Here is a 27967-nt window from a genome sequence, read left to right as displayed (position 1 = left end):
TAAACTTTGAGGACTTTTTAGACCACAAAACTTCTCAGCTAAGTTGGAAAATGGCTAAAGTGTTCTTTACTGTGGGGGGTTTACCTACCTTTCAGCTAGGGCTCTCTAAAGAGTGAAAAAGTGAGGACAGTTAGTGACCAATATTGCTGAAGAAAACTGAGTTGCTTGTTTTTCTGGGACAATATGAATATTTAATCATTGAGCAGGACGAATACTTGAGTAAGAATCAAATAATGAGAGTAAATTGAGAAATGGAATCAGTTGATCAAAATGTCAATTAAAATTTCATTACCAGGAGGGAGCTACAACTTGAATGGGCCTTAATCCCAGATGGTGTCCAAGGATGTTTAGGCCTGGATAGGTTCCTAAAGACTCATCGCTGCAGCTTACACATTCAATAACAATTACTTTTCCTTTCATGTTACTATCTTAGTAAAATTATCAAAAGATTGAAGATGCCACCCCAGTTGCCACCTGTAAAGACTTCTCTGCAGTGTGCTGAAGTTCATGACCATGAAATGAAGCAGATACCCCATTTTTATAAGGTATTACAACGCTAAAGAGTCATGACTGTCTAACAGTGGTTCGTTTTAAACTCATGACAATAACCCAATGCATCTTTCAGGATCCCAGCAGGAAACAGATGGCATTTACTGTTATTTATTTACTATTATTTATTAGATGGGCCTGATGGAGGGCCCATCGAAAGAAGTGTGGATAACATGAAGTGAACCAACAGGCTTTTGCTGAAGCTCCCAGGGGCTAGAAGAAACAAGCAGCTGTTACTAGCCCTTGGTCTCATGTTCATAGGGAAGGTATTACTCAGATCTTAACAAAAACATAGCCATGGAAATAGAGCTGAGAGGAACACAGGGTCTGGCAAAACTGCATCAGCATGATGGGATCAGAGAAAATAAATACCTCAATTTCTCCATCCTGCCTTACTCTGATTTCCCACTCCAGCCTCCCTCTGACTGAAGTCAGGGGAAAGAACTAGAAATCACAGGGCAGAGGCATCCATGTGATTCAGATGTAAAGTTTTCCTTCCTGAGACTCAGAGCAGGCCAGAGCAGGGGAGAGAATGGATCTGGAAGGGAAAACAGAAAGTAGCCTGCCCAGCCAGCAGTGAATCAGATGATTTCTTCCATTCTCTCGGGGCTGATCCTTGTTTGAGTCCATTTAATATCTGTCTTCAGAAAAATGGAATAAGGGTGAGAATCTTCCCATAGTCTTAGGGTGATGGGGAGGGAATCATGTGGGCAACAAGATCCGCTGGGAAGGCTGTAGCACTGGGGTTAAAATTGTGGGCTCGGCCATACATTAAATCCTGCCTCTGCTCCTTATTTAGTGTCTGAGCTTGAGCGAGTTACTAAACACCTCAAGGCCTGTTTTCTCAGCTATAAAATGAAAATAAAAATACCTCTAGCATGTAGAGTTGTAAGAAATAAATGAGATAATGCATATTATGTGTTTAGCATAGTGCCAGGCACACACAGAGCTTTAGCAACAAGAATAATATTTGTTTATTCTTGTTATTTTCAGCAGACTAATAGAAGTAATAGATCTTCCATTGAGCCTAATTCCAAAGACCCTTTTTGAAGGATTCATTGTCAATTGCTTTTGAAAATTAACTACAGTGACCTTCTCTTATTAGGACTGTCCTACTTCTATTAATAGTGTGTAGAGAATCCTAATTACCCCTGCCCACTGTCACTGTCCATTCCCCATTCTCCCTTTTAGGTAGAAAATCCTCTGGAATTTGTTTGGGCAGAGCATGTAGTGAAAGACTGTTTCCAGCCTCCGTGTGGTTAGATCCAGCCACGTGACTAAGTCCATGAGTGAAGCATGAACAGCAGTAATGCATGCAACTTCCAGGCCATCCTCTTAAACGCAAACTGATCACCTCATACTTACTCTTTTTACCTTTTAACAAGCTGGAAAAAATATGATGGAGCTGAGCCATTTTTAACCATGAGGCGAGGACTCTGTGAAAGGGAGGAGCAACAAGAGGAAAGCATCACTCATGGAACAGAGGCCTCCGCACCTCTGCACCACTCAGACTTATCTGAGAGACAAATACCAGCCTTGTCTGGATTAGTAGCCTATGGTTCATAAAGACATAGATAATACAGAGACAGATATAGAAACATGATATATGTATATGGATGGATGGATGGATGGATGAATAGGTGCATAAATTTATGTAGAGATGGAGATAGAGAGAGAGAGGGAGAGGGAGATGCAGATGGATAGAGACAGTGAGAGCCATAGAGATGAGAGAGTTAGAGATAGAGATAGAGATGATGATAGAGATAGAGATAGAGATAGAGAGAGATAGAGATAGAGATAGAGATAGAGATAGAGATAGAGATAGAGATAGAGATAGAGATAGAGATAGAGATAGATAGAGAGAGAGAGATAGTGATAGTATGAGGATGACATTAGCTAGAATGAGTTGGAGGTCAGCACAAAATCTCGGGTACTGCCCAAATTGAAGAGTTTTGTTTTTGTTTTTGTTTTGTTTAGCTACAACATTTAGGAAAAAAAGTAAAACAAGGTGGCAATAATAACCTTGTCTAGAGTGGCTCTTGTAGAAATTTTAAGACTCTTTTTCTCCATTCCTCCAGAGACCCCCTGATTAGAACTGTCTCTTATTTGAAGAAGTAAGTCGAGGAACTACCTGTGTAGTCAAGTTCAGGGAGGATGACTACACTCGGGTCTCTAAAAATGGAACGGGAACAAAGCCTGGAATTCCTGTGTCATCTCCCTTCGTCCTGGCCTCTTCAGCCTCCAAAGAAAGCAAGCTTGGGATTTCCTCAAAGTTACAAGGCTTCTGTGATTCATCTCCAGAGGCCACTGGCTGTTTCAGTGAATAGGACAATCCCAGAGGACTGTCCTATTTTTAAAATTATATATACACATTTTTTATTGTCACAGGAAAGTATGTTAGAGCAACCAACTAAAGATTTTCAGATGCAAGCTTATATAAAGTTAGGAGATACTTCTGGGAGAGGGGAAGGAATAAATATACAAGTTCAAGTTGAAAATGGAATGCTGTACAATTTCTGATGGAAAGAGGACGGTTCTTAAGGGGTGAGGGAGGAGAGGGTTTGTGCAAAGAGAAAGCAGCAAACTGTAGGAGAAGTCTGATGAACACCTACCATTAACCACATGCTCTATGAGCATCACTCATTTAACGTTCATGGCACCCCTGCAAGCTGTCTTTAAAACCCTCAGTTTTAAAAATAGGGAAACTCAGTCTCAGATTATGAAAGTACAAGTGTTACAAGAGTTGCTTGTTCAAGATCATCACACAGCTTACATTGGGCAGGGTCAAGATTCAAATCGAGGCCTACCTGGCTCCAAAGTCTATGCTTTTCTTCACTGAACTTCACTTTTCTCATTTATAAATAAATAAATAGATAACTTGAAATCATATTTACCTCTAAGAGATACTAGGAGAATGAAGCATGATACAAACACATGTTAAGCCACAGTTTAATACATAACATAGTAACAAAGTAATAAACATAGTACTAAAATTACTTTTATTATTATACTCAAACACCATGAGAGTGATATCTTGTGAATTCTAATGTTCAGTGATGGTAGATGATAAAGAACATAGCTTTTACATCCTGTCATTTCTTACAGCTCACTGCCCGTTTCAGCATTTCATTTTTGCCATCAGGACAGGCAAACTTACGCTGTGAAGTGCTGACCTGTGTACCTCTTATTTTCCTTCCTCTGAAGCACAGGAGGAAATGGATGGAAATATAGGTCATTTCTTAAGGGACATAGGCACGTCTGTTTTAGGGCATCCAAAGACTAAATATATAGTCTCTTTGTTTAGAGGATGGGCTAATACAAAAGTTATCCATGAAATGACCATTCATCTTACCAACCATTTAATAGGGCAAAGTATGGTCACAGATAAAAGATAACATACCAAACACTAAAAAGATGAAATAAACTATGAGAAAGGAAAGCATGCTAGAAGCAGTACAAAGTAAACTAAAAAAGTAGATTCTGAGAATAAAAAGAAATTTATTATAATCAGTGAAAACTAGATTAAGCAAATAAAAACTAGGGAAAAGATACCAGTGCAGCAAACTAAGAAAATTAAGATACAGAGAGCCCTAGAAACATTTAAAAAATAAAACAAAATTTTAAAAAATTGAAAATGTAAAATTAAGCAGTTAAACTATTATGAGGTATAAGAATAAAAGCCAAAGAATTTTATTAGCATGCATAAATGAGGCATAAACCCTCCTATGAAAACTACCCAAGTTCTTAAACTATTAATGGCAGTTACTCAAATCAACATTCTAGCAGCTGAACTTGACTCACTTTTCATCACCTCACATCCAAATCCATCTGTAAATCCTATTGATTCACCTGCAATGTTTATTTTGAATCCATCCATCTCTCATTTTCTTTTAGCTCCTAGAACATTCCAGTTCTTCCGGCCTTAGCACATCAGCACATGCTTGAATGTGCAAAATCTCTCCAATCAGAATTCTAAATCTCTCACAGCCTCAGTCCTTTCATTTGTAAAATGGTAGGGTAACAGCATCTTCCTCCTAAAGCTGGGAGGATTTGGTGAGATCCTGCCTGTAAAACATTTACCACTGTGCTGGTCACAGACTACTCAACAAATGTAAGCTTTTAAAAAAGTATTACATTCTCACCTATCTTAAAATGTAGGTTTTATTATTGTTCAGATAGGCTGAGGCCAACAGATCAGGAGACAATTGCCATTGAAAAGAGGGCTGTTATACCCAGTCCCCAAGAGGGGGGGCATGCCCGGCCATGCAGGGACCACACAGAGAAGTGCGAGTTTTGGTCAGGAGACAGGGGTGAGGGGAGGCAACATGGGCAAGAGTCTTTATTGTGGTTTCCACAGGAAGGACAAGGGAAGGGAGGTTAAACAGGTTATAACTGGCCGGTTTGAATAATTTCAGTGGGCCCTAGGGGATAGGGATTGTCACTAGTGGCCTGGTACGGGGCCCTGGAGTAAAGGGAGAGTGGCCCCGAGTGTGGTAGAGAGCAAGGTTGAGGATGTGGGCTCTGGATTGGCTGGTCTGTGTCAAGGGCACGCCTCACAGCAAGCTGTCTCCAGGAATCAGCCAACCCTGGGAGGGGAGACCCTCCAGTGTCAGCAAGGCCCCAGATGTCAAAGCATCTGAAAATACAGAAAGTAAGAGACACTTTTAATGCATCTTCAACTACAGATTTTTATGTTTCTCTTCTGCCATAAATTCTAGCTGGAGTTTGCACATTCGCCAGGACACTGCCTGTTATGCAAACAGACATAAAACATTTCTGCTCACAAAACTTGCAATTTGCCAACTACTCTGTGGTCAATAATAACTTTCACCGTAAGTGTATCAAGACAACATATTGTACACTTTAAACTTACACAACGTTATGTGTCGAATATAATTTTTTTAAAAATTTTAAGTAATAACCACCAAATAGTTGAAGTTTCCCACAGATGGCAAGGAAAAAACAGCATATAGCAGAAAATTGTGCTAAGTGAAATAAGCCAGGCAGAGAAAGACAAGCATCACATGATCTCGCTTATCTGTGGAATCTAAAGAACTTAATAAACAGATGAACAGAACAGATTCAGTGACATGGAAGCATAGATGAAACTGTCAAATGTCAGAGGGATGGAGGAAGGCGGGTGGGGGGAGGGGGAGAGAGTAACCAAAGAATTTATATGCATCTATGCACAACCCAAGGACACGGACAATGGTGGGGAGAGGGACTGGGGAAGGGGGAGGGATGGGGTGGAACGGGTCATTGGGGAGATAAAGGGACATCTGTAATATTTTAAACAAAAATAAGTTAAAAAAAATAGCATGTAGGAAATCCAAATTCCAACTTTCAGTGATCTATTTTAAGACATTGTCTATCCAAATGTACCATATCTATGAGTAATAATCTCCTATTAATATAAAATATTTGTATACATTTACAATTAAAATATCCATAAATAAAATACAAAGAAGTTTATATGTCATTCAATTGCTCAACAAATTGTCAGAATGGCTAAAGACTAAATATGACAAGAGACGGAACTAATGTAGTGAAAATTAAGGGAAAAGAACAGAAGTAAACAATATTCAGGAAGCAGAATCCAGAATACCTGCTGGCCAAGGGACTGTAACCAAGGGTGACTGTTGTGAGGAAAGAGATAAAGAGAGGAACATATACGCATATTACAAGATGTTCATATTTTATTATGTCTGTTTTATTAATATAAAATATTAACTTATAAAGTGTATAGTAGTTACTAGAGTTTATATTTTAATAAGTCAGTATGTTATTTTACCATCTTTTATAATTGCAATTTGGGGGGAGAGGAATTACAGAATTATCTTCAAAACACTATAATTAAAGATGACAGCTCTCCACAATAAATCCAAACTTGTAGGATTTATGTTTGTGCTGTATAAATTCGCAACAAAAGTAAATATTTGACAGTTTTTAAAGTAAAAATAAAAATTAGTCACAGGCAAATCTTTTATTTTACTAGAATTACAAATACAGTTTCCAAATACATAGGCTATTAGTCAAGATTTCTTCACTGTGGGAACCAAAGGGCCCACATATCAGTAAGCACAAGTTAGAAAAACTAAGATGATTTATTCTCCACATAACCTCAAAGTTAAAGATGAGTTATTAGGGTCATAAAATAGCACTGGATACAGTAAATTTATGTCTTTGCTTTGTTCCCTGTCATTTTGTAACCAAAGCTATTTCTACTCTGCCACAATGCGTATTTTTAATCAGACAGTATTAGCCACAGCAGAGCAAACCACAAGTCACGAGGATAGAAGACATAACTCTATTTATGTTAGAGATCAGTTTCTGTGACATTGCATATAAAGCAGGATTTATAAATCAAATTAAATTTCCACTTCACTTCCATATTAATTTTACCTCTAATGAATTCATTTTGATACTAAATTTCATCTTTAAAAACATACTTGGAAAAAATATACAGGTTTTTCTCCATGTTTCTAAAGAAACGACAATAGTCTGAAAAAATATCCACCCTGTATTGATGAAATGCTGTTTATGGCTACAGTAACGTAATGAGGAATCGGAGAGCGTCGGGCTGTTTGTATTGAGGTACTCTCCAGCAAGAATCAACAGTGGCAGGCAAAGCCTGGTTTTGCCTGACATCAGTCCTGAGCAAGTGTGCCACGGCTTTACTTCAAACAACTTCTAAGCCCTCAGACTCAATGAGACTTTGTCCTGAGCTGGCCGAGTGGACCTTCCAATTCTGTAAAGATAAAATTGCTCACTCTGCACATTACCTTAGAAGGGAAAAACCATGGAAAAATTTAAATATCATTCTCTAATTTACCAATTCATTGTATTGAGATAAAGTGTGGCATAAATGTACTTTGTGTTTGTTTATTTTTTAAGGCAGCAAATGTATTGGCATTTTAGTAAGATTTGCACCTCAACACCACCCAGTTCAGCTGTATGCATAGGATTGCCAAGTATGAGCTCTTTACAGCAAGGATGTGGTGAACTAGTGACTCCTGGTGGTTGCTACATAATTGTGCAACTATTTCCAGGAGAGTAAAAAATAGTTGAAAAAATAATATATACTGCTTCATTCCCTTCCAAAAGAATTACTGCTACCAGGAATATTTTAAATGGATCATTTCTACACATGCAAACAAAATACACTGTATAAGTAAACATTTTTATAACTCTTTATAATAAAAAGCACATTGTAAAGTATCCAAAGCAAGAAAACTAAATTGTGTTGATGTGGATTGCTAAAATACTACTATAGCTCCATACTTCCATCTCTGGGATTTTGTCCTAAAACATAATTCAAAAGGGACAAAAATCTCTATCCAATATTCATAAAGCATACTCCAAAACTAGAAACATTAATTTCCAACAAGAAAGGTTTTAACAATTCAAATGTGTCCTCATGATGGTATATAATAAAATCATTCTCAAGGATAATTATAAGTATATGGAAAAAATTTTAAATGTTTTTAATAAAATATTAGGCTTAACAAACAGAATAAAAATGGTCCATATATTGTGAAAGTCACCATAAAATCATGTGTGTGTGTGTGTGTGTGTGTGTGTGTGTGTGTGTGTGGAAAATGAACATGATTGTACTAGCACAATATACTTTTTTATTAAAGACTGTTTTTCTAGAGCAGTTTTAGGTTCACAGCAAAATTGAGAGAAAAGCATAGAGATTTCCCATACACCCTTACCCTACACGTTCATTCTTCCCATTATCAACATTCCTCACGAGAGTGACAATGTTTGTTATAATTGTTGCATCTACACTGATACTTCATTATCACCCAAAGTCCATAGTTTACATGAGGATTCACTCGAGGTGTCTGTATATTCTATGAATTTGGACAAATGTATAATGACATGTATTAATCATTATGGTCTCATACATAGTAGTATCCGTAGAATTATTCTTTGTGTTGTATATTAACATTTAAAAATCCTTCATCTTTCCAAAAAAAAAGTTAAAGAATAAAAAATACCTAGATTGCAAATTATTTCAGAATAATATGTAAGGATAAGCTAACAAAAGAGTTTTCAAAACTCAGATCTAATCAGCTCTGTCTTCAACTTCTACTCGCCTCTCACTTCCTCAGGAAAATCTTTTCTCACCCTCCACTGTGGGTAAAACTACCCTACCATGTGTTCCAAAGACCCTACTCCTTCCCTTCAGAGTGGGATTATACACTCATTAGGGTGATTATTAAAGTTTGTCTCTTCCACTAGTTTATGAGAGAAAGACTGTGTACACAGAAAACACTCAAAAAATTGGTGGAATAAACTGAATAACAGCACATACTCAATGAGATATTTAACTTGTACCACTTGTCCCCGTTACCGTAGGAGCTGGAGCAGAACAAGGAGTGGGGACGGTCCATTGATTTTGGCCATTTTCACTGAGCCACGTAAGAACTTTGATATTAGAATTCTCTAGTACCCTTGGTAGAGTTAATAGGAATCTGTCTCTTCATTGCTCCTGTTTATCAACTACCCTTATTATCTTCAGAAAAGACATTGACGAACGAAGGATTTTAACTTTGGAACCCTTTGTCTTTGTGCCCTAAACTGATTCTTCTCATAGTTTCTTGTGCATGACTTCAGCCCTTAACTAGCCCTCTGACCCTTCTTGACATAATCCAAACTGATCAACAGTTGTTGCTAATCTACAAGAATAATACTGCCTATTTCAAGAACCATCTTTGGCCAATTATTCCTCTGGGTGCGGTGAACTTCCACTGACCTACTCTTGCTACAGCCCTATAAAACATTTCACCCTAGTTTCCCAAATAAGAAAGCTCCTTCCAGGCCTTCTCATGGTCAGCATTAGCAAATAGAGGCTTATGCTCACAGAGCTCTGGTTGATTTCTTCCACACTTGATTATTTATGAAAGAAATAGAGAAAAGACAATTTGTCTGCTCCACTCTTCAGGATATGCACAGCATCCAGCAAATTTGCTGATACCTACTTGAAACCTAACGATGTTTCTCAGTTGAAAGTAAGTAATTGAAAACCAGAGCTTATTGTTGAGAAGTTGATACATTAGGCTTTTTAGCTCAGAGATTCAACAAGGAATAATAACCCAGAGATTCTGGGTTAAGAATAAATAACCCAGAGTCCAGGAAAAGCAAGAAGGAAACATACCAAAGAAGATAAAGGGAGTGTTTCTGAGATGTTACCAAAGTGAATTGCTCCAATCTGGCTGGGAGCACATTTTCAGCTGTTCTTTTAATTTCCCATATATTTTGCCTGTGAAAGATAAAATACACTCTAGTTGGAAGAAAGAAAGGAAGGACAAGGAAGGGAGGGAGAAGGGAGGAAATCCCACCATTGGTTAGAATTGCATTTACATTTTCTAAGCTGAAATGTAGTATGTGTCATGTTTGCTAAGATGGGGAAAGTAGGGGGAAAAAAGATTTTTTTTAAAAAAAAACTACACTTTTATTATTTTCTCCCCAAATTGGACATAATAGATTTAAGAATTAGATACACACAAAAAAACCCTACAAAAAAATTTAACATCTTTATAAAAATATTTTTAAATCCTTTTTAAGAAACCCATTTTAATTATATTTTCTATTTAAGTAATTTTACTAAAACAAGTAGAGGCCTGTGGGTGAACTTTGCTTCACCCACGATCACCTCGCTTTAATATTCTGGGAGCACTAACATGAACAATGGCAAGTCATTTTCTCAGCATGTTATTTGCCTGAATCAAGCTACTCAACACTATGGGCTTCTGGGTCCCAATATGAAAACAAAAGCAAGGGTTTTGAGATTACTGAGGGAACAGCATGATCCACTGTGAATGTACTGAATGTAATGTAAACAAATCTGACTTTCAACCCTTTTCCACACTAATATTAGAGATCTAAACAGGGAAATTATGACAAGAGAAAAGAATGAGAATTATGTATCTGAATAATAAAACATTTGCAATCTTCAAAGGTAGAAAAAATAGCAGGCAGCATAATACATCTTACATTATAAAATATAAAGTACAAAATCACAATAAGTTAGCCATCTGTGTTCTAAGTGATTTGAAGAATGACTATGGTGTGCGGAGAAATTGACATTCCAATGAAATGGTTATTCCAGGCTTGGCTTGTAGTACTCTTCTTTTTCCTGACTATTAATTGTATTAAATTATTGTATTAAATCAATTGTATTAAATTGTATTAAATCAACTGTATTAAATTATTGAGCTCTCTGAAGAAGGGCATTTGCTCAGCTTTCTTTTAACATCATGCCTATGGTTACATTCTAGCATTTTCTTAGGAAACAGCCATACGGTTTTCCGAGTAAGACGGTGACATAAGCCCTTGAGTCTACCTCTTCTATCCTTCACAACCAGATTTCCCCTGAAAAGAAAAAGAAATGTAAGAGCTGGGGGAAATTTCACTTAGTGATAAAAATGAGGACAGGATAACACCCACAAGTCAGGTGCTTAACGCATACGATGCAAAAGGAAGGGCAGACAGGACTGAATGGCCCATGAGCTCCACCATAAAGGGAGTTGCATGCCTGAGCAAATGTGGGAAATACTTCCAAACACATGACCCACACTTGCTCATTCAGAGGCAAGTGGAAGTCAGGGGACCTCTCTGTGGAGCACATGATCTCAGTGAGGACAAAAGCGTCTCCAAAGGGCTGAAAATGTTTGTGCCCTTGGCCCCAACTGTCTCATTTTTGGAAACTTCTCTAAGATAGTCTAACAATATAAAAATTACAGTCACAAAGATGTTTATTGTAGTACTTTCTCCAATGGTGAGCCTAAATTCTCAACAGCAGGGAAAAGAAGAAAAAAATGTGGTACATGCCAAAAAAAATTTATAAAACCATTAAAAATTATTTCATTATTATGGACACTAAAATCCGTTTAGTCTGGCTCTAGAAGTGTGTAAGTAAAACCAACCAGCTCCATATAACAGAGCACAACCTACAGATTATTCCATTAACTGGCTCTAGCAACCTTTCCAATTTCATTTCCCACAGTTCCTTACATACATTTTATATATAATCTACAATAATGGTCACCATCACTTTCTCCCCTCCCTGCACACATAAGTCACTGCACCCATCAAGAGGTGGGGTCTATCCCCTCACTTTGAATCTGTGCTTGTGACCTCGCTCAACCAACAGGCAGTGTAACGAACTATATTCTAGAACTTCTGAGTGGTCCCAGCAGATGCAACATGGAACAGAAGAATCCCCCAGCTGAGCGTAGTCAACCCATGAAACAGTGAGAAATAGTAAATTGTTGTTTTAACTCACTAAGTTTTGGGGTGACTTGTTACAAAGAATGTGATAACTGAAACCTATTTGATACCCCAGTCATACTAAATGGCTATCTCTGTGAGTCTGCACATTCTACTACTCCTCTGCCCACTTTGTGAACTTCAAGTCAACTTGTAAGACCCACCTAGCATTTCATCCTCAGTGAGCATGTCAGAGTTACCCCTGATGTCTTTTGGATGTCAATATATCGACATAGTGCATATTTATATTACCTTCAGACACTTTTTCCCATGTCTACCTTCACATTGACTATGAGTTTCTTGTGGGCAGAGATTGTAATGTTACCAGTTTTTGTATGCCCATTGTTTAAAACAATATCTAAAATGATCCAAAGAAGCAGATATGATTATTCCTCTACTATAAATGTGAAAACGGACATAGAGTGTGTAATGTGCTCAAGGTCACTCAATCAGAAAGTTAAGTTAGATGTACGGGGAGATGGATTATGAAGGAGTGAAATGCTTCGAGCTTGAGAACTGTTTTAGGATAACTCCCCTTTTCAGTGATCTTTTTCTCCACTGATATCCTATAGCAACTATAATTTGAAAAAAACTATATGGCTCACAATACTCTGTATATACCCCTGTCTTTTCCGTCTTACTGCAAGTTTCTGGCACGCAAATCTCACAGCTTATATTGCTACTTAATCATCCAAAAGGCCGGGCACAGCACATAATAGGTTCCCATTCATTTATTAACTGGTCATTTCAAAATGTTAAACTAGTTGAATGATGAAGAGATGTTCAGGAAAATGTACCGAGTCTTTTTCTAAAAAGTGAAAATGTAACTGAATATTCAATTATATTTTCAATTCCAATTTTCTAATAATTAATTATACTTTGAATTGTGATACATTTTTAAATATATGATTTTGAACCTAGGAAAAGTGACCTTGAAAGACTATTTATTGTGAATAATCTCCCTTTAACCTGAGTTCTGCACTGCCAATGCCAATGAGTGGACTGAAGTTAGCAGTCTTCAGGAAAAATCACACTGTTATTTTTATTGTTTCCTCTGCCTGAGAAAGAACTGAGATCTGGTGTCATTCTGCACCAGCGCTCTCAGTCAGTAGCAGCATGAAATTCATTAATTTCTCATTTTGACATAAATATTTGAAAATGTAGATCTTGCCCTTTTTAGCCCAGGGACAAAACACAGTAGACAGAGTAGAGCCAGGATTCTCAGCAAGTATTTCCACAACAAAGATACCACTCTCCAATGCCCAGGTCCTTCCAATCACCTCTCATACCCTATGCTACATGTTTAAACTCTCCTGACTCACTCAAGGGAAAAACAAAAGACTGAAGCTCAGGCTCAAGTCATTTCAAGCTCCAAAGCACAGCACACTTCAAAAAATATGTCATATCCGAGGACCCCATTGAGAAGAACAGGGAGGGACACTTGAGCCCTTGGACCCTCTGTGGACTCTGTGGCTTTGGGGCTTTTGACTTGGCAGCCACGATGAAAGGCAGATTGCAGGGACCTGGAAACAGTCAGCATGGAGCTAAGCTGAATGTCAGAGAAGGCTCACAACTCTTTCCTTAGGTACTCACGTTTTACAGAGATCTAAGTTGACCTGTTGTTCTTTCAGAAAAACTCAGTTATTCCCTAGAGTTCTTTTACCCTGCATTTCATTATCTAGCTCTTTCCCAGAATTGAACTGAATCCCACCTCATTAGGAAGAATCAAAGATGTCTACACGTTAACACAGCACTAGACTTCTCTCCAGAAATCTCTGTTGCTGAGAACACATGCGGCATGGAATTAAGGGCTCATTCCCTCCACTTGTTGATGACGTCTAACTCATTTCACAGAGCACAGACAAATGCTGCCTCCTTCTTAGAACCTTCTGTCCTTGCCCTGATTGAAATCACTCTTTTCTTCCTTCTAAATAAAATTTGGTTCGCCATTAACTTAGCACATAGTGCACCCAGCGTAGAGTGACATAGTACCTATCCCTACTCCCCACCTCACACACTCTTTACATTTTGAGTCTAGATTCTAGAGATTTAAAATCTTTGAATTTCTAGAACACTGCACAATGCCTTGAACACAGAGGGTGCTAATGTTTGCTCAAGGACTGTTCCCTTTATTTCCCCTAGGTTTTTCAGGGTGACTATTTTTTTTTCTTTTTAACATATGTTTTAATTGATTTCAGAGAGAGGAAGGGAGAGAGATAGAAACATCAATAATGAGAAAGTCATTGATCAGCTGTCTCCTGCTGGGAATCAAGCCTGCAACCCAGGCATGTACCCTGACCAGGAATTGAACCATGACCTCCTGGTTCATGGGTCAACACTCAAGCACAGTCACGCTGGCCAGGCTCAGGGTGACTATTTTTATGACAGTCTGGAAGCTGTACAAAGAGACACATCCACACCTGTCCTATCTGACTGTACATCACCACCCACCCTGTATTTTAGCAATATGGCCCAAGTTCCAGAGAAATACAAATAATATAAAATAGCTGAAAAGAACTTGAAACATTTCTTTCTGTGTTTTCCCAAGTCTTTCAACTGAACTTTTTTGTTTATTTCAAATCTTTCAATGGGAAACCATATGTGGAATACAAGAACGTGTGTACGGATCAGCAGGTGTCATTTGGCATTTGGAGAAGAGATTAACTGACATCCCTCCTGCTGGTACTACCTACCAGGTGCTCCCTAAGGAAAGGTCAAAGGAACCTCCAGGGGACTACAGAGAACTGTCTGAAAACCACTAATTCTGATTCAGCCTCTTTAGACCCTCAAATGAGCAGCATGAGTCAGAGAGAGGGCTGACATTCACAGGAAAGGACGGGCCCGGGCCCCGGGGCCTGAATGTTGTTTCCTGCAGGGTGGGCCCAGGTTACACGCAAAGTGGACGCACCCTGGAGCCAGCGCTTCAGGGCTTGTCGTTGGACAGGTCGTTTGCTTCATTCCATTCATTCTATTCATTCTTCGAATCCAGTCCAGAAAATAAACACCATCAGGACCAAAACATATGGTCAGGTCTTTAGCTTAATTTTTGTTTTTGGAGAAACAGGCGTCTTGGGATGAGCTCAAGCAAACTGGGAGCCCAAGGAGTGATTAAAAACAAAACAAAACCACAACACAATGTATCATAGTTCTACCCCCGTGGAAGGCAGCCTGCCACTTGGCTCAGGAGCTGTTTACTTTGTCAAATCCCCATGTGAAGTGTCTGCTCAGTTGTAATTATATATAATACCATGGTAACAAACTAAGTATTTATAGAAAAATAGGCTCTAAGGGCCAGAAACGCTCATAGAAAATACATGCACTTTCTTTTTATTTATTTTCCAGTCAAAATATAAATGGTATAGACATTTGATTCAGGCTTAGGCCTCCAAAGAGTAAAATATTTATTACTTTTGTTTTAAGTTCTTGAATAGTCAATTCAAAATTGTTCCCCTATCTTTTTTTTCTTTTCCTAAAAGGAAATATATATATATTGGAAACTTTGTTTATAATCCATTTATTTAAGACATTTAACTTAAATTGAGCTCTAAAGAAAAGTATATCACAAATGATTTCTCCTATTTTCCTTTATTCTCCTATTTAATGTATTTTCTTATATTGTGAGAGCCCTCTGGTGGTGAAAAAGACACTAAACCTCTATGCTCATCAGAATAGAAATAGAGCTCATTACAAACCAAAGCTTTTCTTTACTGAGAAACGGATTTCCAGTTCTATTAGAAATGGGGGGGTGCTTATTAAAATTTCTATTAAATTTCACCTATTCGTATAATGCTATATCAATTTATTTTTATGCATTTTCTATTTATTTTTTATGCATTATGGATTAAAAAGAAAGATCTTAAATGCTTACATTATATCTTTAAATCCTAAAAAGAAAGCACTGATTACGGGCAAATACATTTTACTTTCAATCAGATTGAGAATAGTTGGCAATTTACATTTAAATTGAAATATAGGCAAATTGGCTCCTGGAGCCCTTTATTAAGTGGCATATTCTATAGCCTCTTTAACTGTGGCCAAGTCACAAACACAACTGATTTATACTTTACACCACCCACATCCAAAGCACCAAATTTAAGACTCAGGTTGTGACATATTACGCAAATAAATAGAAAATGGATCTACCAGACATTTTAAAGTATCCTGCCATTCGGCATACTACACCAGACAAAACCAGAAGTGCCAAAGTGTTGGGCAAATGGGACAACAGATTGACACTGGTGAAATGATGAAGCCAGGAGATATATTAGGAAAAGCCTACATGGGTGAAGTTGTTCCTTGGGCCTACCATTTAGAAGTACTTAATGTCTACATGCCTCAAAAGTTCTCTCTCTTTAACAGGCTCTGAGTTTTTGTAGTGAAAGCTGAATTGTGCATAAACAGGTTTCAAAGTACTTAATACTCTAGGACTTGTCATGCCATTGAATTAACTCCAGCACCCAAAAATGCAAGACAAAGAAAGTCCTGCTGCTGCATTTCTTCTGAGAACAAGGTGGTAGTGAAACATACCTGTGGTGAAGGTGACCATTTGGCCAATGGACCAAGGATATCCCAAGGTGTTACGGTGATGCTACAGGATTACTAAAGGAACATTACTAAAGTGATGGTGTGCGACTCTGGAAATTTGAGGAGGATTTGGTACTTTGATTTAGTTTCATACAGCTGTTCATTGAATGCCAAACTGCCCCACGAACAAATTTCCTGGGCACATGGAATGTGAAAACATAATTAACTGGCTTTGGTAAAAGTATGCAGTCCTCCAACATGAAAACGTCAGTGAGCACACCTGTCTCAAGCAAAAAGCCAGGATTAGGTGACGCCCAAGGTCTGCCTCTTGGTAGACTGTGTGGTAATTGTCCTAACTTGTCCATGCCTCACTGTATGGACACTCTCTACCACATGACGTTGGTGGTCCTCCCATCAAGAGCTGGAGTCTATTCTCCACGCCTTGAAACTGGATCTGACCACATGACCTGCTCTGTCAATGGGACAAAAACAAACATGAGGCAAGCAGAACTTGAAATGTGCTTCAGTGCTGGGCTTGTCCTCTTTCATTGCTAGGAACTCCTTTGCCACTATTTATCATATCCCAGCTAATCTCCCAGAGAAGCCATAAGGAGGAAATCTGAGGAGCCAATTTCCAGCTGTGTAACAGGCCATCCTGGACCACCCAGCTCTAGCCAAGCCCCAAGAGACCAGTCTGCATGACCTCAGACTCAGTATGACCAAAGGTATGGTAATGATGCTTAAAGTAAATCTAGGTTCCATTATTAGAGGGATAGAGACCCTGTTCAGGGAGATAATCATCCAGAAGGTTGCCTCTAGCTTTGGTTGCTGCACTTAAAAACTGGAATGTGTCCTAAAGAGAGAAATTTGGATGTGAAAGTTCAGAAAACCTTGAGATAAGAGTAAGAACCAAGGGAACCGTGGAGAAGGTATGCCATCATTTTTATATATGAAGGTTTAGTTACAAGGGTGAGAAAACAGTTTTAATTTGCACTGCTCTAGGTAGAAGGCTAAGACTAACGGGTGAAGAAAGTCAGAGGCAGGTCTGTTGTCAACATGAAAATAAACTTTCTAATATTTAAAGGGGTAAAACAATAAAATAGGTTGACTTAAACAATAGTGAGGATACTGTCACTGGATGTGTTCAAAGATTGTTAATCTTTGCACAGGGATATGGTAGAAGATTCTTGCACTGAGAGGAACATTAGACAAGATGACACCTAAGGTTCCTTTCAAATCCAATATTCTATGTTTCTGTGTGAAACTTCTATGTGCATCTATCTGCATTTGTCTTTTTTTTTTTTGTTTAAAATATTACAGATGTCCCTTTTTCTCCCCAATGACCCGTTCCACCCCGTTTCTTCCCCCTTCCCAGTCCCTCTCCCCACCATTGTCCATGTCCTTGGGTTGTGTATATATGCATATAAATTCTTTGGTTACTCTCTCCCCCTCCACCCTTACAAAACCTAATAAAGGAAGTCTTCTGCAACCTCATCTCCAGGGTTTTCCCACCAGTCTCTCAAATCATTCATTTTGCTAGTGAACCATGGCAAAAACATCAAGTTTCTAGAGCTGGCCACTTCCTGATTGTGGCAGAGGCTTCCTTGGTGATTATTTGTGCTGAGGTTTGCGAGTGGCATTTCTAGTCTGTAAACTAGCTATGCTTAATAAGAATTTCTTCATTCTTAAATGGGATAAAGCAATACTTTAATTCTATATATAGAATTATCAAGCAGTCACATCTCCAAATCAGCTAGTCTAAGAGACCTAATTAAATCAACATCTCTTCTGTTCTCTCTGCTACCAAATTTTCCCCTTAGGTTCGTTCTGTGTGTCTCAGTTCAGTTCCAGTGTGAGTTTTATGGATTTCCACTGTAGAGTTTTATGGTTGCTCCAGAATCAAAACACTATTTCTAACCTATTTTTTACTGCAATTTCTAAGATAATTTATGTCTAAACTATTGGAACACAATCTTTTTGTGTAAAGAAGATTTTTTTTTTGGTGCCAAAACAGCAGGACAACTGCCCTAAGTAAATTCCAGGCTGAACTTGCTCCCCACCCCACCTCCCGCCTCCTACCCCCAGGGAGTGAATCATCCCAGGGTGGAATACATTTGTTTTCTAAAGTAATTTCCCTCCCTTTATGATTGCATTGCCTTCAACTTCAGTTTTTAGTTTGGCTGGGAGAGTCCTCAGGAAAAAAAGATGATAGCACCCTTGTCTATTCTTCTGTTCTTGTCCACTGAACTCTATTACCATCTCTTCAGTGAAAGTAACTGAATTCCTTGGGTGCCACCCATCGGGGTTGAGTGGCAATGATGGCAGTGAAATAAGGGAGCTGCAAGGTGTTCTCTTTCTCTGCACATCCCGTCTCCCTGTCTCCTGCAGCCTGCCTCCAATGCCTCAGTCTCTGTCTGACTTTCTCTGGCTCTCTGTCCCTCTATTTCTCTCTCTCCCTCCTTACGGGAAGTTGTATTATGCAGATGATTCACACATCCAGAGTTTTCTCACGCATCTAAATTTAACTAAATCAAATGGTTTCATGTGACTATATCACAGACATAAGGAAATTACCAACATCGGCTTCTTTTTCTCGCTAAAAATTATGTTTCTCCACATGCCGAAACCCAGCAGAGGGCACCCTTCCACCTCAGATGCATGAAGAGTGCAGCCAAAAGGCTTTCCCTTTACAACTGTGCGCTGGAGTTTAAATGAATAGGCTCTTGTGGTAGGAGGGGAATCTGTTATGTAAGTTATTCTGGAGTGTTCACCTCCATTTTGAATGATAGATTTCAAAGTAATTCTCCTTTCATAAGGAAACAAACAAACAAAACAAGACCAAAAAAAAACAAGGGTGAAAAACCTCTGTCTCTGGCCTCTCTCCAAGTTTGAAACATTAGCTTCACATTTCAGAAGCAACAAGGGAGCACCTGGGCGATCCTCCCTCCTCTAGGCTTCTACGTGGGAAAATAAAGTAACCGCAGAGCAAAGGCAATTAAGAAAGAAATCTGTGCCCTACCGCCTTTGCTGCTCTCTCTTCCCTTTCCTCAAACTAAAAGACAAAAGCTGAAAAGGCGCCCCGGCCTCTTAGATCGTCTCAGAAGCAAGAGGAAGATAAGCACGGCTGGGAGCAGTGTAATAGGCGTGGCCAACCCTGCGCGTGGCCAACCCTGCGCGTGGCCCACTAAGTTTCCTTGTGCAGTTTCACAGAGACTTAAGTTCCACCATGAGAAATGTCTTACACTGTCAGAAGGATTTTTCCTGGGTCAAAAGGCAAATGCCCACAACCCTCATCAGTGAGTTTCTCCCCAGTGTGGATGAGTTTATCAGATCATTTCCTTATAGGAAAATATCTCCAGGAGAGAAGGAAAGATTTTAAGGGGACAAGAGCATCCTTCATACATCCATTCAACTTATGTTTTTGAGACTTTGTGCCAAGCCCTGTTGTAGGTGCCAAGAATGCACGAGTAAACAAAGATCCCTTCTTGAGGTCGCACCAAAGAGCAAGGGTCTGGGGAGGTGGACATACCTAACTGAGTCTGCCCCTGCCCCTTACCAGCTATATATGTGACTTGGCACAAAGGACTTAAGGTTCTCTTGTGCAAAACAGGAATAATACTATTAATATTTATTGAAAACATAACTTTGTTCCATACACAGGAACTAAGCACATATAGGGTGGGGCACAAGTAGGTTTATAGTTGTGAGTACTCGAAACACAGAGTTTATTCTTGTGTTATTATTTATTAATTGTATTATTTTCCACATGAACAACTGTAAACCTACTTTTGCCCAACCCTGTATATCATAAAATGTTCACAGTAAGACTATGAGAATAGTTCCATCATCATTCTCATTTTACGAATGAGGAAATCGAGGCACAGAGTGGTTTACAAATTGCCCAGGATGACATGAAAGCCTGGGAGCTGGAATCTGAAACAAGGCTATCTGATCCCGAGGTGGTCTTGCCTCGTAACCAGAGAGCTGATTTCCAAGGCGGAGCTGAGAGCGGGATGAGATGGCAAGTGTTACACTGACAGCACAGTTTAGTATTATTCTTAGTATTATCATCACGATGTATCAGAATTATCACTGTCATTGTTAGAGCTTTCTGGGACCTCAGGGTCTATGCTGAAATATAACATATGAGGCTCAATAATTCAAAGCAAAATTCTTCTGCTTGGGAATGCAGGCTAGACCAGCTCTGTTTGCAAGTCAGATTGCATAACGTCATAGCTATTGAATCATGGCTTCCTGTGTTTATCTTTGCACAAGATGCCAGCCTGCCTCTAATAACTAGGACTCCAGACAGGAAATCAGAACACCGGTTCCCTACAAGAATATGACAAGAACATGCAATTCCCTGTAACAAAACATGAATATTTTCTGCTCTGGGTTTTTCTAACCTCCCCTGAAAGCTGAAGGTTAAGACCAGATGCAAAACAAAAGCTAGATCCAAGTATCCATGTGTGGTTTGACAGTCCCTCTTTGTTCCCTGAGTTTTCCTGTAATGGATCCACTGCTGGTGTCTCTTGGCTCTTTGCTCCCAGTCTTTCCCAAGTGTACTCTCTATCAGCCCTGGCCGGGTAGCTCAGTTGGTCAGAGCATTGTCCCAATACACCAAGGTTGCAGGTTTGATCTCTGGTCAGGGCACATACAAGAAGCAACCAATAAATGCATAAATAAGTGGAACAACAAATCGATGTCTCTGTCTCTCTGTCTCTCTCTTCCTCTCTCCCTTCCTCCCTCTCTCTAGAATCAATTAAAAAAAATAAAATTAAGAACAAAGTGTACTCTCTAGAGCCCTCTCCTGGGCTTCTTACCTACTGAGCATGTCCACAGATCAATGGGAGTTATTATGCTAATAGTATTACTCAAAGAGAAATGAAGCAGACATGCTTTCTTGCTGCTTTGGGAGTTCTCTCTGCTTATTATAAGCCTCAATTTGTGTCTCAAGCTGCTGCATTACCAAAATCAAGAACAATTTTAAACGCGCAGATAAAATTCCGGCTCCAGGCCCCATTTCTTATTGATTTCATTTCAGGACTATCATCTTAGGTTCGTTAGGTAGGAAATTGAGTGCTGGGTAATGAATGGGGTACAAGAGAATTCACAAATATATATCTTACAAATAATCCATTTTTCTTGCCTGTACCAAGAAAATAGTTTTTATCCCACATGTCGAGCTTCCTAACGCAAAATTCAAGTCAACTGAACGTTTAAAAAATGTATCCTATTAAAAAAGGCAATTTCATGCTGATTTTATCTCACTGTGCTTCTGCAGGGATGAACACACTTGCAACACATTGTTTGGAATAAGTGCTTCAATCTCTTTGAATTCGGAAAACAGCACGTGTCCCGGTGGTTATGTTGGCAAATGACCTTGTCATAGGCTTACAGATTTCTATCAATACAGGTTGAGTTTAATAAAAATAAGATTTTCCTTACCCCAAGATAATGGCCATCGATAAACACGACAGGGAGGGAAGGAGCTTCGGAAACCCGTCGGCATCGTTCATCTAACTCTTTTCCATAGTCACCATTCAGAGCTATGTTTTTCTCTTCAAATTTCACTCGATGGTTTTGGAAGATCTTTCTAACCAGTTCACATCTTTCAAAGGTTGTCCGCACCACACGAAGGCAAGTGGTGTAAATCACCACACGGTCAAATTCTAGCTCGGCTGACGGTTGCTAAAGGGAAAAGATTGTAGTGTGAATATGTTTGCATTTATTTTCTTACATCTTATTTTAATTAACAAGTTTAATAAGTGTCATATATTAAGGGCATGCAATACAAGATGAATGAGCGCTCTATCTGTCAATTCTCAGACAGGACTTTTTAAGTTAGAGTGTCTATAATTGACATAGGGATAGCAATCAACCTAATTTAAATGTTAGACATAATTTAATTGACATTTTTTCTGGTCTCAGTGGCACATCAAATAATGGCACATTTTAAAACTGGTGATGTCTCACTTGGCATGCCATGTGGTAAAATAAGGAATGGTTGAATTCTTTTTCTCATGTTTTGTAGACATTGTTCAACTGTAAACACTCCTTAAACCCAAAGTAAAATATGGAACAAATTAGTCAAGGTTAGCATTTAACCATTTGAAAATTTTTTCACTTATCAATTTACCAAATTTCATAGTCTCTTGAGCCACAATTTCTTGGAAATAACAAGACCTATATCATGGGATTGTTCTGAGGTTTAAGTAGCACAACACATGTGCATGGCTCTGTTGAGGACAGGGCTCCGGTGTACAGTGACAGGGCTCTGCCACAAGGCATGAAGAGTGGAGTGACTCGGAGGGGTTGCGTAGGACCCAGCAGCAAAATGGGCAGTGGGTCAAAGGCAGGCATGACAAGGAAACAAAAAAATAGGTACAAGCAACTCTCGACACAAAGGAGAAGACTCCCTGTGTGAGAATCGTTTATTCTGCACTTCTGTTACATCAGAAATCGGTGACTGCATTCCTGGGAAGCCCTGCCCAGCACTGCTCAGACCATACCAGGTTGGTCCTGACATCGGCAAAGAGGCTCTTCCTCCTTAGCACAGTCCTACTTGCAGGAGACTGAACAGAATGCTGCTATACCATGACACAAGGGACACGTGAGTCTTCACAGGGCTCCAGCTGTTCAAACACAACCACACAATTTGTAAACCTACATGAAGTCAAAACTGAGTGGACACTGCTCCAGCCAGCTAGATACCAGAATCAGAAGGTAGGATACAAGCTCCACCACTCTGAGTTCAACGAAATCAGAACACTCTGCCAGCTGCATGTGTGCAGATAGTCCTAAAAGTGTCCAAGGTCACGAAGATGGCAAAGTAACATTCTCTACCTCCGAAAGAAAGGACATCTTTCTTTCCTGAAGATAAAGTTTATTAAAGATAAAGACTCATTTCTTCTCTCAATAGAGCTTAGTGGCTAAGTCGAAAACCCAGAAAAACGTTTCTCAGGTTCAGGTAAGCTTTAGGCTTTGCAGGCATGTTACTCAGTGTTGTCAGGCGTGATTGTTTTAAATATAAGCTTGAAATATGGATTTTTATAAGAAATGTTCTGCTTTCTAAACTTTGGCACCTCATTAAAATTTGAGGCCATGCAGACCCATATATCTAAAGGCTGAGTTTGGCCTAGAGACTGCTAATATATTACCACTGGGGTAGAAACAGCACCTGATATACTTGGGCTCTGCCACCAGCCATCTGTGTGTCTTTTAGAAGCTAATGAACTAATAAGCTTTCGTTTTTATGGTTTTTTAAAATCTGCACAATGTGATAATAGCAACAGCTACCTAAAAGGTTTACTGAGAAGATAAAGCAAGAATATGAAAACAATTAGTATGGGGCCTGAAATACAGTACTGTGCTGGTGCAAAAATATTACATTCTACATTGTGGAATCTCTAAGATTAAAAACACAGACAAAAATAAGTCAGTGGAAAAAAGGGTAATAGATGAGAAGAAAAGGTAATTATCACTATGCTTTAGATTAAGAAGCATTGATCTTCAAAGAAAGCAACCCAATGCCCAAGAGCCCATAGCTCCTTTTCATGTTCACAATTACAGGCAAGCCTGGAGTCACGGAACTCGCCGCAAGCACGGCAGCTTTTAGGAGAGCACCGGAGTTCTCAGTTCCCTGTCACCATCTGAGAATTTATGCCTTGTTCTCCTGGCTGCAAAGACATTATAACAGCTTTTGGTCCTACCAAAGTGTTACATTTTTGTCAACAGGTACAGGTAGTTTTAAAAATATTTGATAAGAAATGCATTTGCCCCATGTGTAGAAGTGGGAAAGTTTAAGATTGGCCCTCGCTGCCCCACATCCACCAGCTCACAGAGGATTCTCTCTACTCACACAGCAAATGCCAGGTACCACTCTGCTGCACGTTTCTGAGAGCCGTGCATTTAAACACCAGTCCTAAGACACACCCCTATCAGATGGTCACTGGGATGCTGTCTAATGCGAAGGATAACAAAATATCCCTCTATCTACTGCTGCAGAAGAGCTCTGCCTGGAAGGAGTGGATCTCCAAGGGTGTGAGATAGCAGAACAAACTGGGAGCTTTTACAAATCCCCAAAGCCCAGACCAAGCACATACCAATTAAATCAGAATCACCAGGGGTGGGACCTCAGAACTGAGATTATTTTAAAGCTCCTATGGTAATTCCAATGGGAAAACAAGTTCTAGAGCTAGTTAGATACTAGTTGGAAATGCAGAATCATCGGTCTCACCCAGATCTACTGAATCAGAACCTGCATTTTAACAAGTCTTCTGGAAAAGCTGGATGCACATTACATTTTTGAGGAGCCCCAGTGCAATCACTGAGGCAGCTTGACTTGACAGAGAATCTGGGGTTATGTTCCTTTAAAATAACCACTAGTCATTCATTCAGTTATCAGAATAATTTTTTGCCAAACATGGTGCTGGACACTAGATACATAATGGTGATCAAACAATATAATTCTCTAATAACACAGAGCTCATTGGAGCAATGAAAAAAACAAACCCAAAAGGTACATAAATAAATATAGAATTACAAACTGTAAAGTATTGTTGAGTAAATGCACAAAATGGTAGGAGAGGCTATTGCAGGAGTGCCTTCCCTTGTCCTAGAGGTCGAGAAAGTGTCTCCTGATTTTTTACTTCTGATTGGAAGTATAAGAAAGAATTAGCAGAGAAATTACCTAGGTAGAGCGCAAGGGGGAAAGTATTATATGTAAGTGCAGGGATCCTGAGATGGGAGGAAGTGGCATGTTGAGGCTCTGAAAGAAGGTCTTTTACTGAAACACACACAGAGAGAATTATAATAGTACTAACTGATTCTGGACAGGTGTGCAGGCTCAATATCATGTTGTGCTTTATAGCCACTTTAAAGACCTAGGGCCTCTAACCTAAGAGCAACGAGAAATCCTTGAAGGTTTTTAAGGAGGGTGGGAGGGACTTACATTTTAAAAAAGTAAGTCAAGCAGGGCCAGTGCGGATAGTTGCATAGGACGTGCACTGCACAAACCCAGGGAGTGTCACTAGCAGCAGAGTCTAAATGAGTTATGCCTCACAGCTTGAGCAATCTCAGTCTCATTCCCAATTCCCTTGCTCCCGGAACTGAGACTGAACACAGGGTAAGTTCAGGGTAGGAAATATGGGCACCCATTAGAATAGGCTATTAGGTAAAATGTGCTAAAAAAGTCTTACTGCACAATGTTTGGTATGACTTGGAAATAGATCTTCTTAAAAGTAGGGAGGGGTAGGTTGAACGATTTCTCGAGTCTTTCCCAGTTTTATAATATGAATTTTCAATGATACTGTCTTTTGGTCATAAAGAAATCCTCTTCTACATTTGTTTCATGTTCTTTCCTTCAACAGATTTGGCCAAGCATCTGCCTGAAATCTAAAAATAGCCTCTCAGTGGTTAGCGGTCCCTCTCCTCCCTGGCTGAGGGTTACCATGGGAATGCGTAATGAAGGACAGAAGCGTCCAGACAGCGCCCAGGAGCCACCGGGATTCGCAGCCTGCTTGGTCTGAGAGCTGGCCCAGATGTTAATAAAGGCAGGCCATTTCTTCCTTCCCATTGAATAAAACGACGCATCTTAGTGTCCGTCGGGTCCTGGGAATATCAAGGGGATCGCCTTGTAAAGTACATGACTGGCTCACCACTATGCTGTACACCTGAAACTAATACCAAGTACTACTGAATATAAACTGTAATTTTAAGTATTTTTAAATTAAAAATTTATTTAAAAAATTATTAATATTAGTGGTGCCCCGAAGCCTCACAACAACCCGCAGCGAATTTAGACATGTAGACAAAGTATGGAAACTGCTGTGAATGAGACTAAGAGGTTACTAAATAGCCAACATATGTCCTCAGCCTGCACATATGTCCTGCACTAGTCACTGTGGAACAGTAAGTACTTCAGCCCCCTAGTCATCTTGGGACAATCCTGGAGCCCCCACACCCATTGGGGCTGCCACTGGAACTCAGGACAAGAACTGGACCCCATCCCTCCTTGTTTGACGGTCAACTTGGAGCAGACCCAGCTCCTCAGGCAGGAGCAGACCCAGGGGGTCATTTCCACCTGACCCTTTGCCTGTCCAGCCTGGCCGTGTTTGACAAGGCCTCCTGAAATAGGCCTCCTGGTCTTATCCCAGTGTGTCCCCAAGTCACCAAGAAACTAGGGGCCTCTAGACAACTTCAGGAATTCAGATCGTAAACAAAATAAAAAAATTAAAAGTAACATTTAAAAATGTCAGTGGCAGATATAATGCTATGTGTTCACTTAATCCTCACAATAACTTCCATGGTGTTACTCTTTGTTTATAGATCTAGAAACCTAGGCTCAGAGATCAGTGTCCTGGACAAGATGACAGAGAGAAATTCATCCAGGTTAGAAGACTGGACCCAGATGCACAGGCTTCCAAGTCTGTGCTTTCCCCGGCACCACACGGAACCAGTGAGCCATGCTGGATAAACTTGCTGTCAAACCAGAGGCGGCTGTGGGTCTAACTCACTGCCTGGGATGCAACCCCTGTGACTTGAAGAGGTTTGCGGGTTTACTAAATTACACTCCCACATTTAACAGTAAACAACATCATAGGAGGAACATAATAATAAACTAATTATTTTCAGTCTAAACAAATCCCTTTGAGATGGGAAAGTGCAGGGATCTTGCCTCCTCCACCTGAAGGCAAAGAGGCCAAGAGATTAGCTCAAGGTCAGCTCGCCGGGAGACAAACTGGGGCTAGACCCAGATTTCTTGATTATCATAAAATGGACCAACCTGGCTCCAGAAACTGTCATTTTCAATAACAGACGCATGCCTGTAAAGGGCAGGGAATTTTACAAATCCCTCTCTCTCTCTTTCTTTTTCTCCCTCGCTTTCCCTTCCTCCCTTTCTCCCTCCCTCCCTGTCTCTCTCCCTCTCCAGGTGACTCTGTAAGCCTCTGGAGCTTTATGTATATTGTGGAATGATTCTTAATATTAAATTAAAATAAGTAACTCCCTGTGCACCTTACTCTCAAATCACCTCTTGAAATCTCATGCTTGCTCTTAACTGATGTGATTTCAACCCGACTTCACCCGCGCCAGGTTCCTCTTCTGCCTGTTTCCTGGGGTCTGCTTCCATCCCATCGCTATTCCCTACTGGGCTCTGAAGTGAATGGTGACGTGCGGTATCCCCGCCCCGCACTCCCACCACAGATAAAGCAGGCCCTGGGAACCTCTCCGCATCCCTCTGCCAGGCACAGATGGTAAAAATAACGATAGTAACTATTACTTATTGCATGACTCCTGCATATTTATATGCAATTCTAGGGACTTCGAAGGTGCCTTTACATGTACAGTTTCCATTGATCATAAGAGATAAGGCTTATTATACAAATTTTACAGGTGAGGGAACTAAAAGTTGAAAATAAACTTAAGGTGCCCGAACAGCTCAGAAGCAGCAGCGGCAGAACCAGAATGTGACCTGGGTCTCCTCCTAAGGCCTTGCTCTTGCTGTAGGAGAATATACCACATATCCCCCTTAAACACAAGTGAGCAATGGGTCCTACCACTCTAGAAATGAGCCATGGATTGTTCGAGGGACCGTCACAGGGACGGACCTCGAAAT

At 39.8% G+C, this 27967-nt stretch overlaps 1 protein-coding gene across 1 annotated transcript in view; it reads right to left on the bottom strand.

Moving 5' to 3' along the window:
• GRXCR1 (glutaredoxin and cysteine rich domain containing 1) overlaps window positions 1-27967 on the bottom strand; it is a gene marked incomplete at its 5' end in the record, with an annotated part of 89511 nt that overhangs the window by 16005 nt on the left and 45539 nt on the right. The window contains one exon of the mRNA XM_081162234.1: window positions 21799-22041. Coding sequence (XP_081018360.1) covers window positions 21799-22041 — 243 coding nt within the window. The remainder of the gene's footprint in view (window positions 1-21798; window positions 22042-27967) is intronic.

This window comes from Miniopterus schreibersii, assembly GCF_964146895.1.
Source record: "Miniopterus schreibersii genome assembly, chromosome: 1".
Lineage (NCBI taxonomy): Eukaryota > Metazoa > Chordata > Mammalia > Chiroptera > Miniopteridae > Miniopterus > Miniopterus schreibersii.
This window is presented reverse-complemented; position numbering and strand designations above follow the sequence as displayed.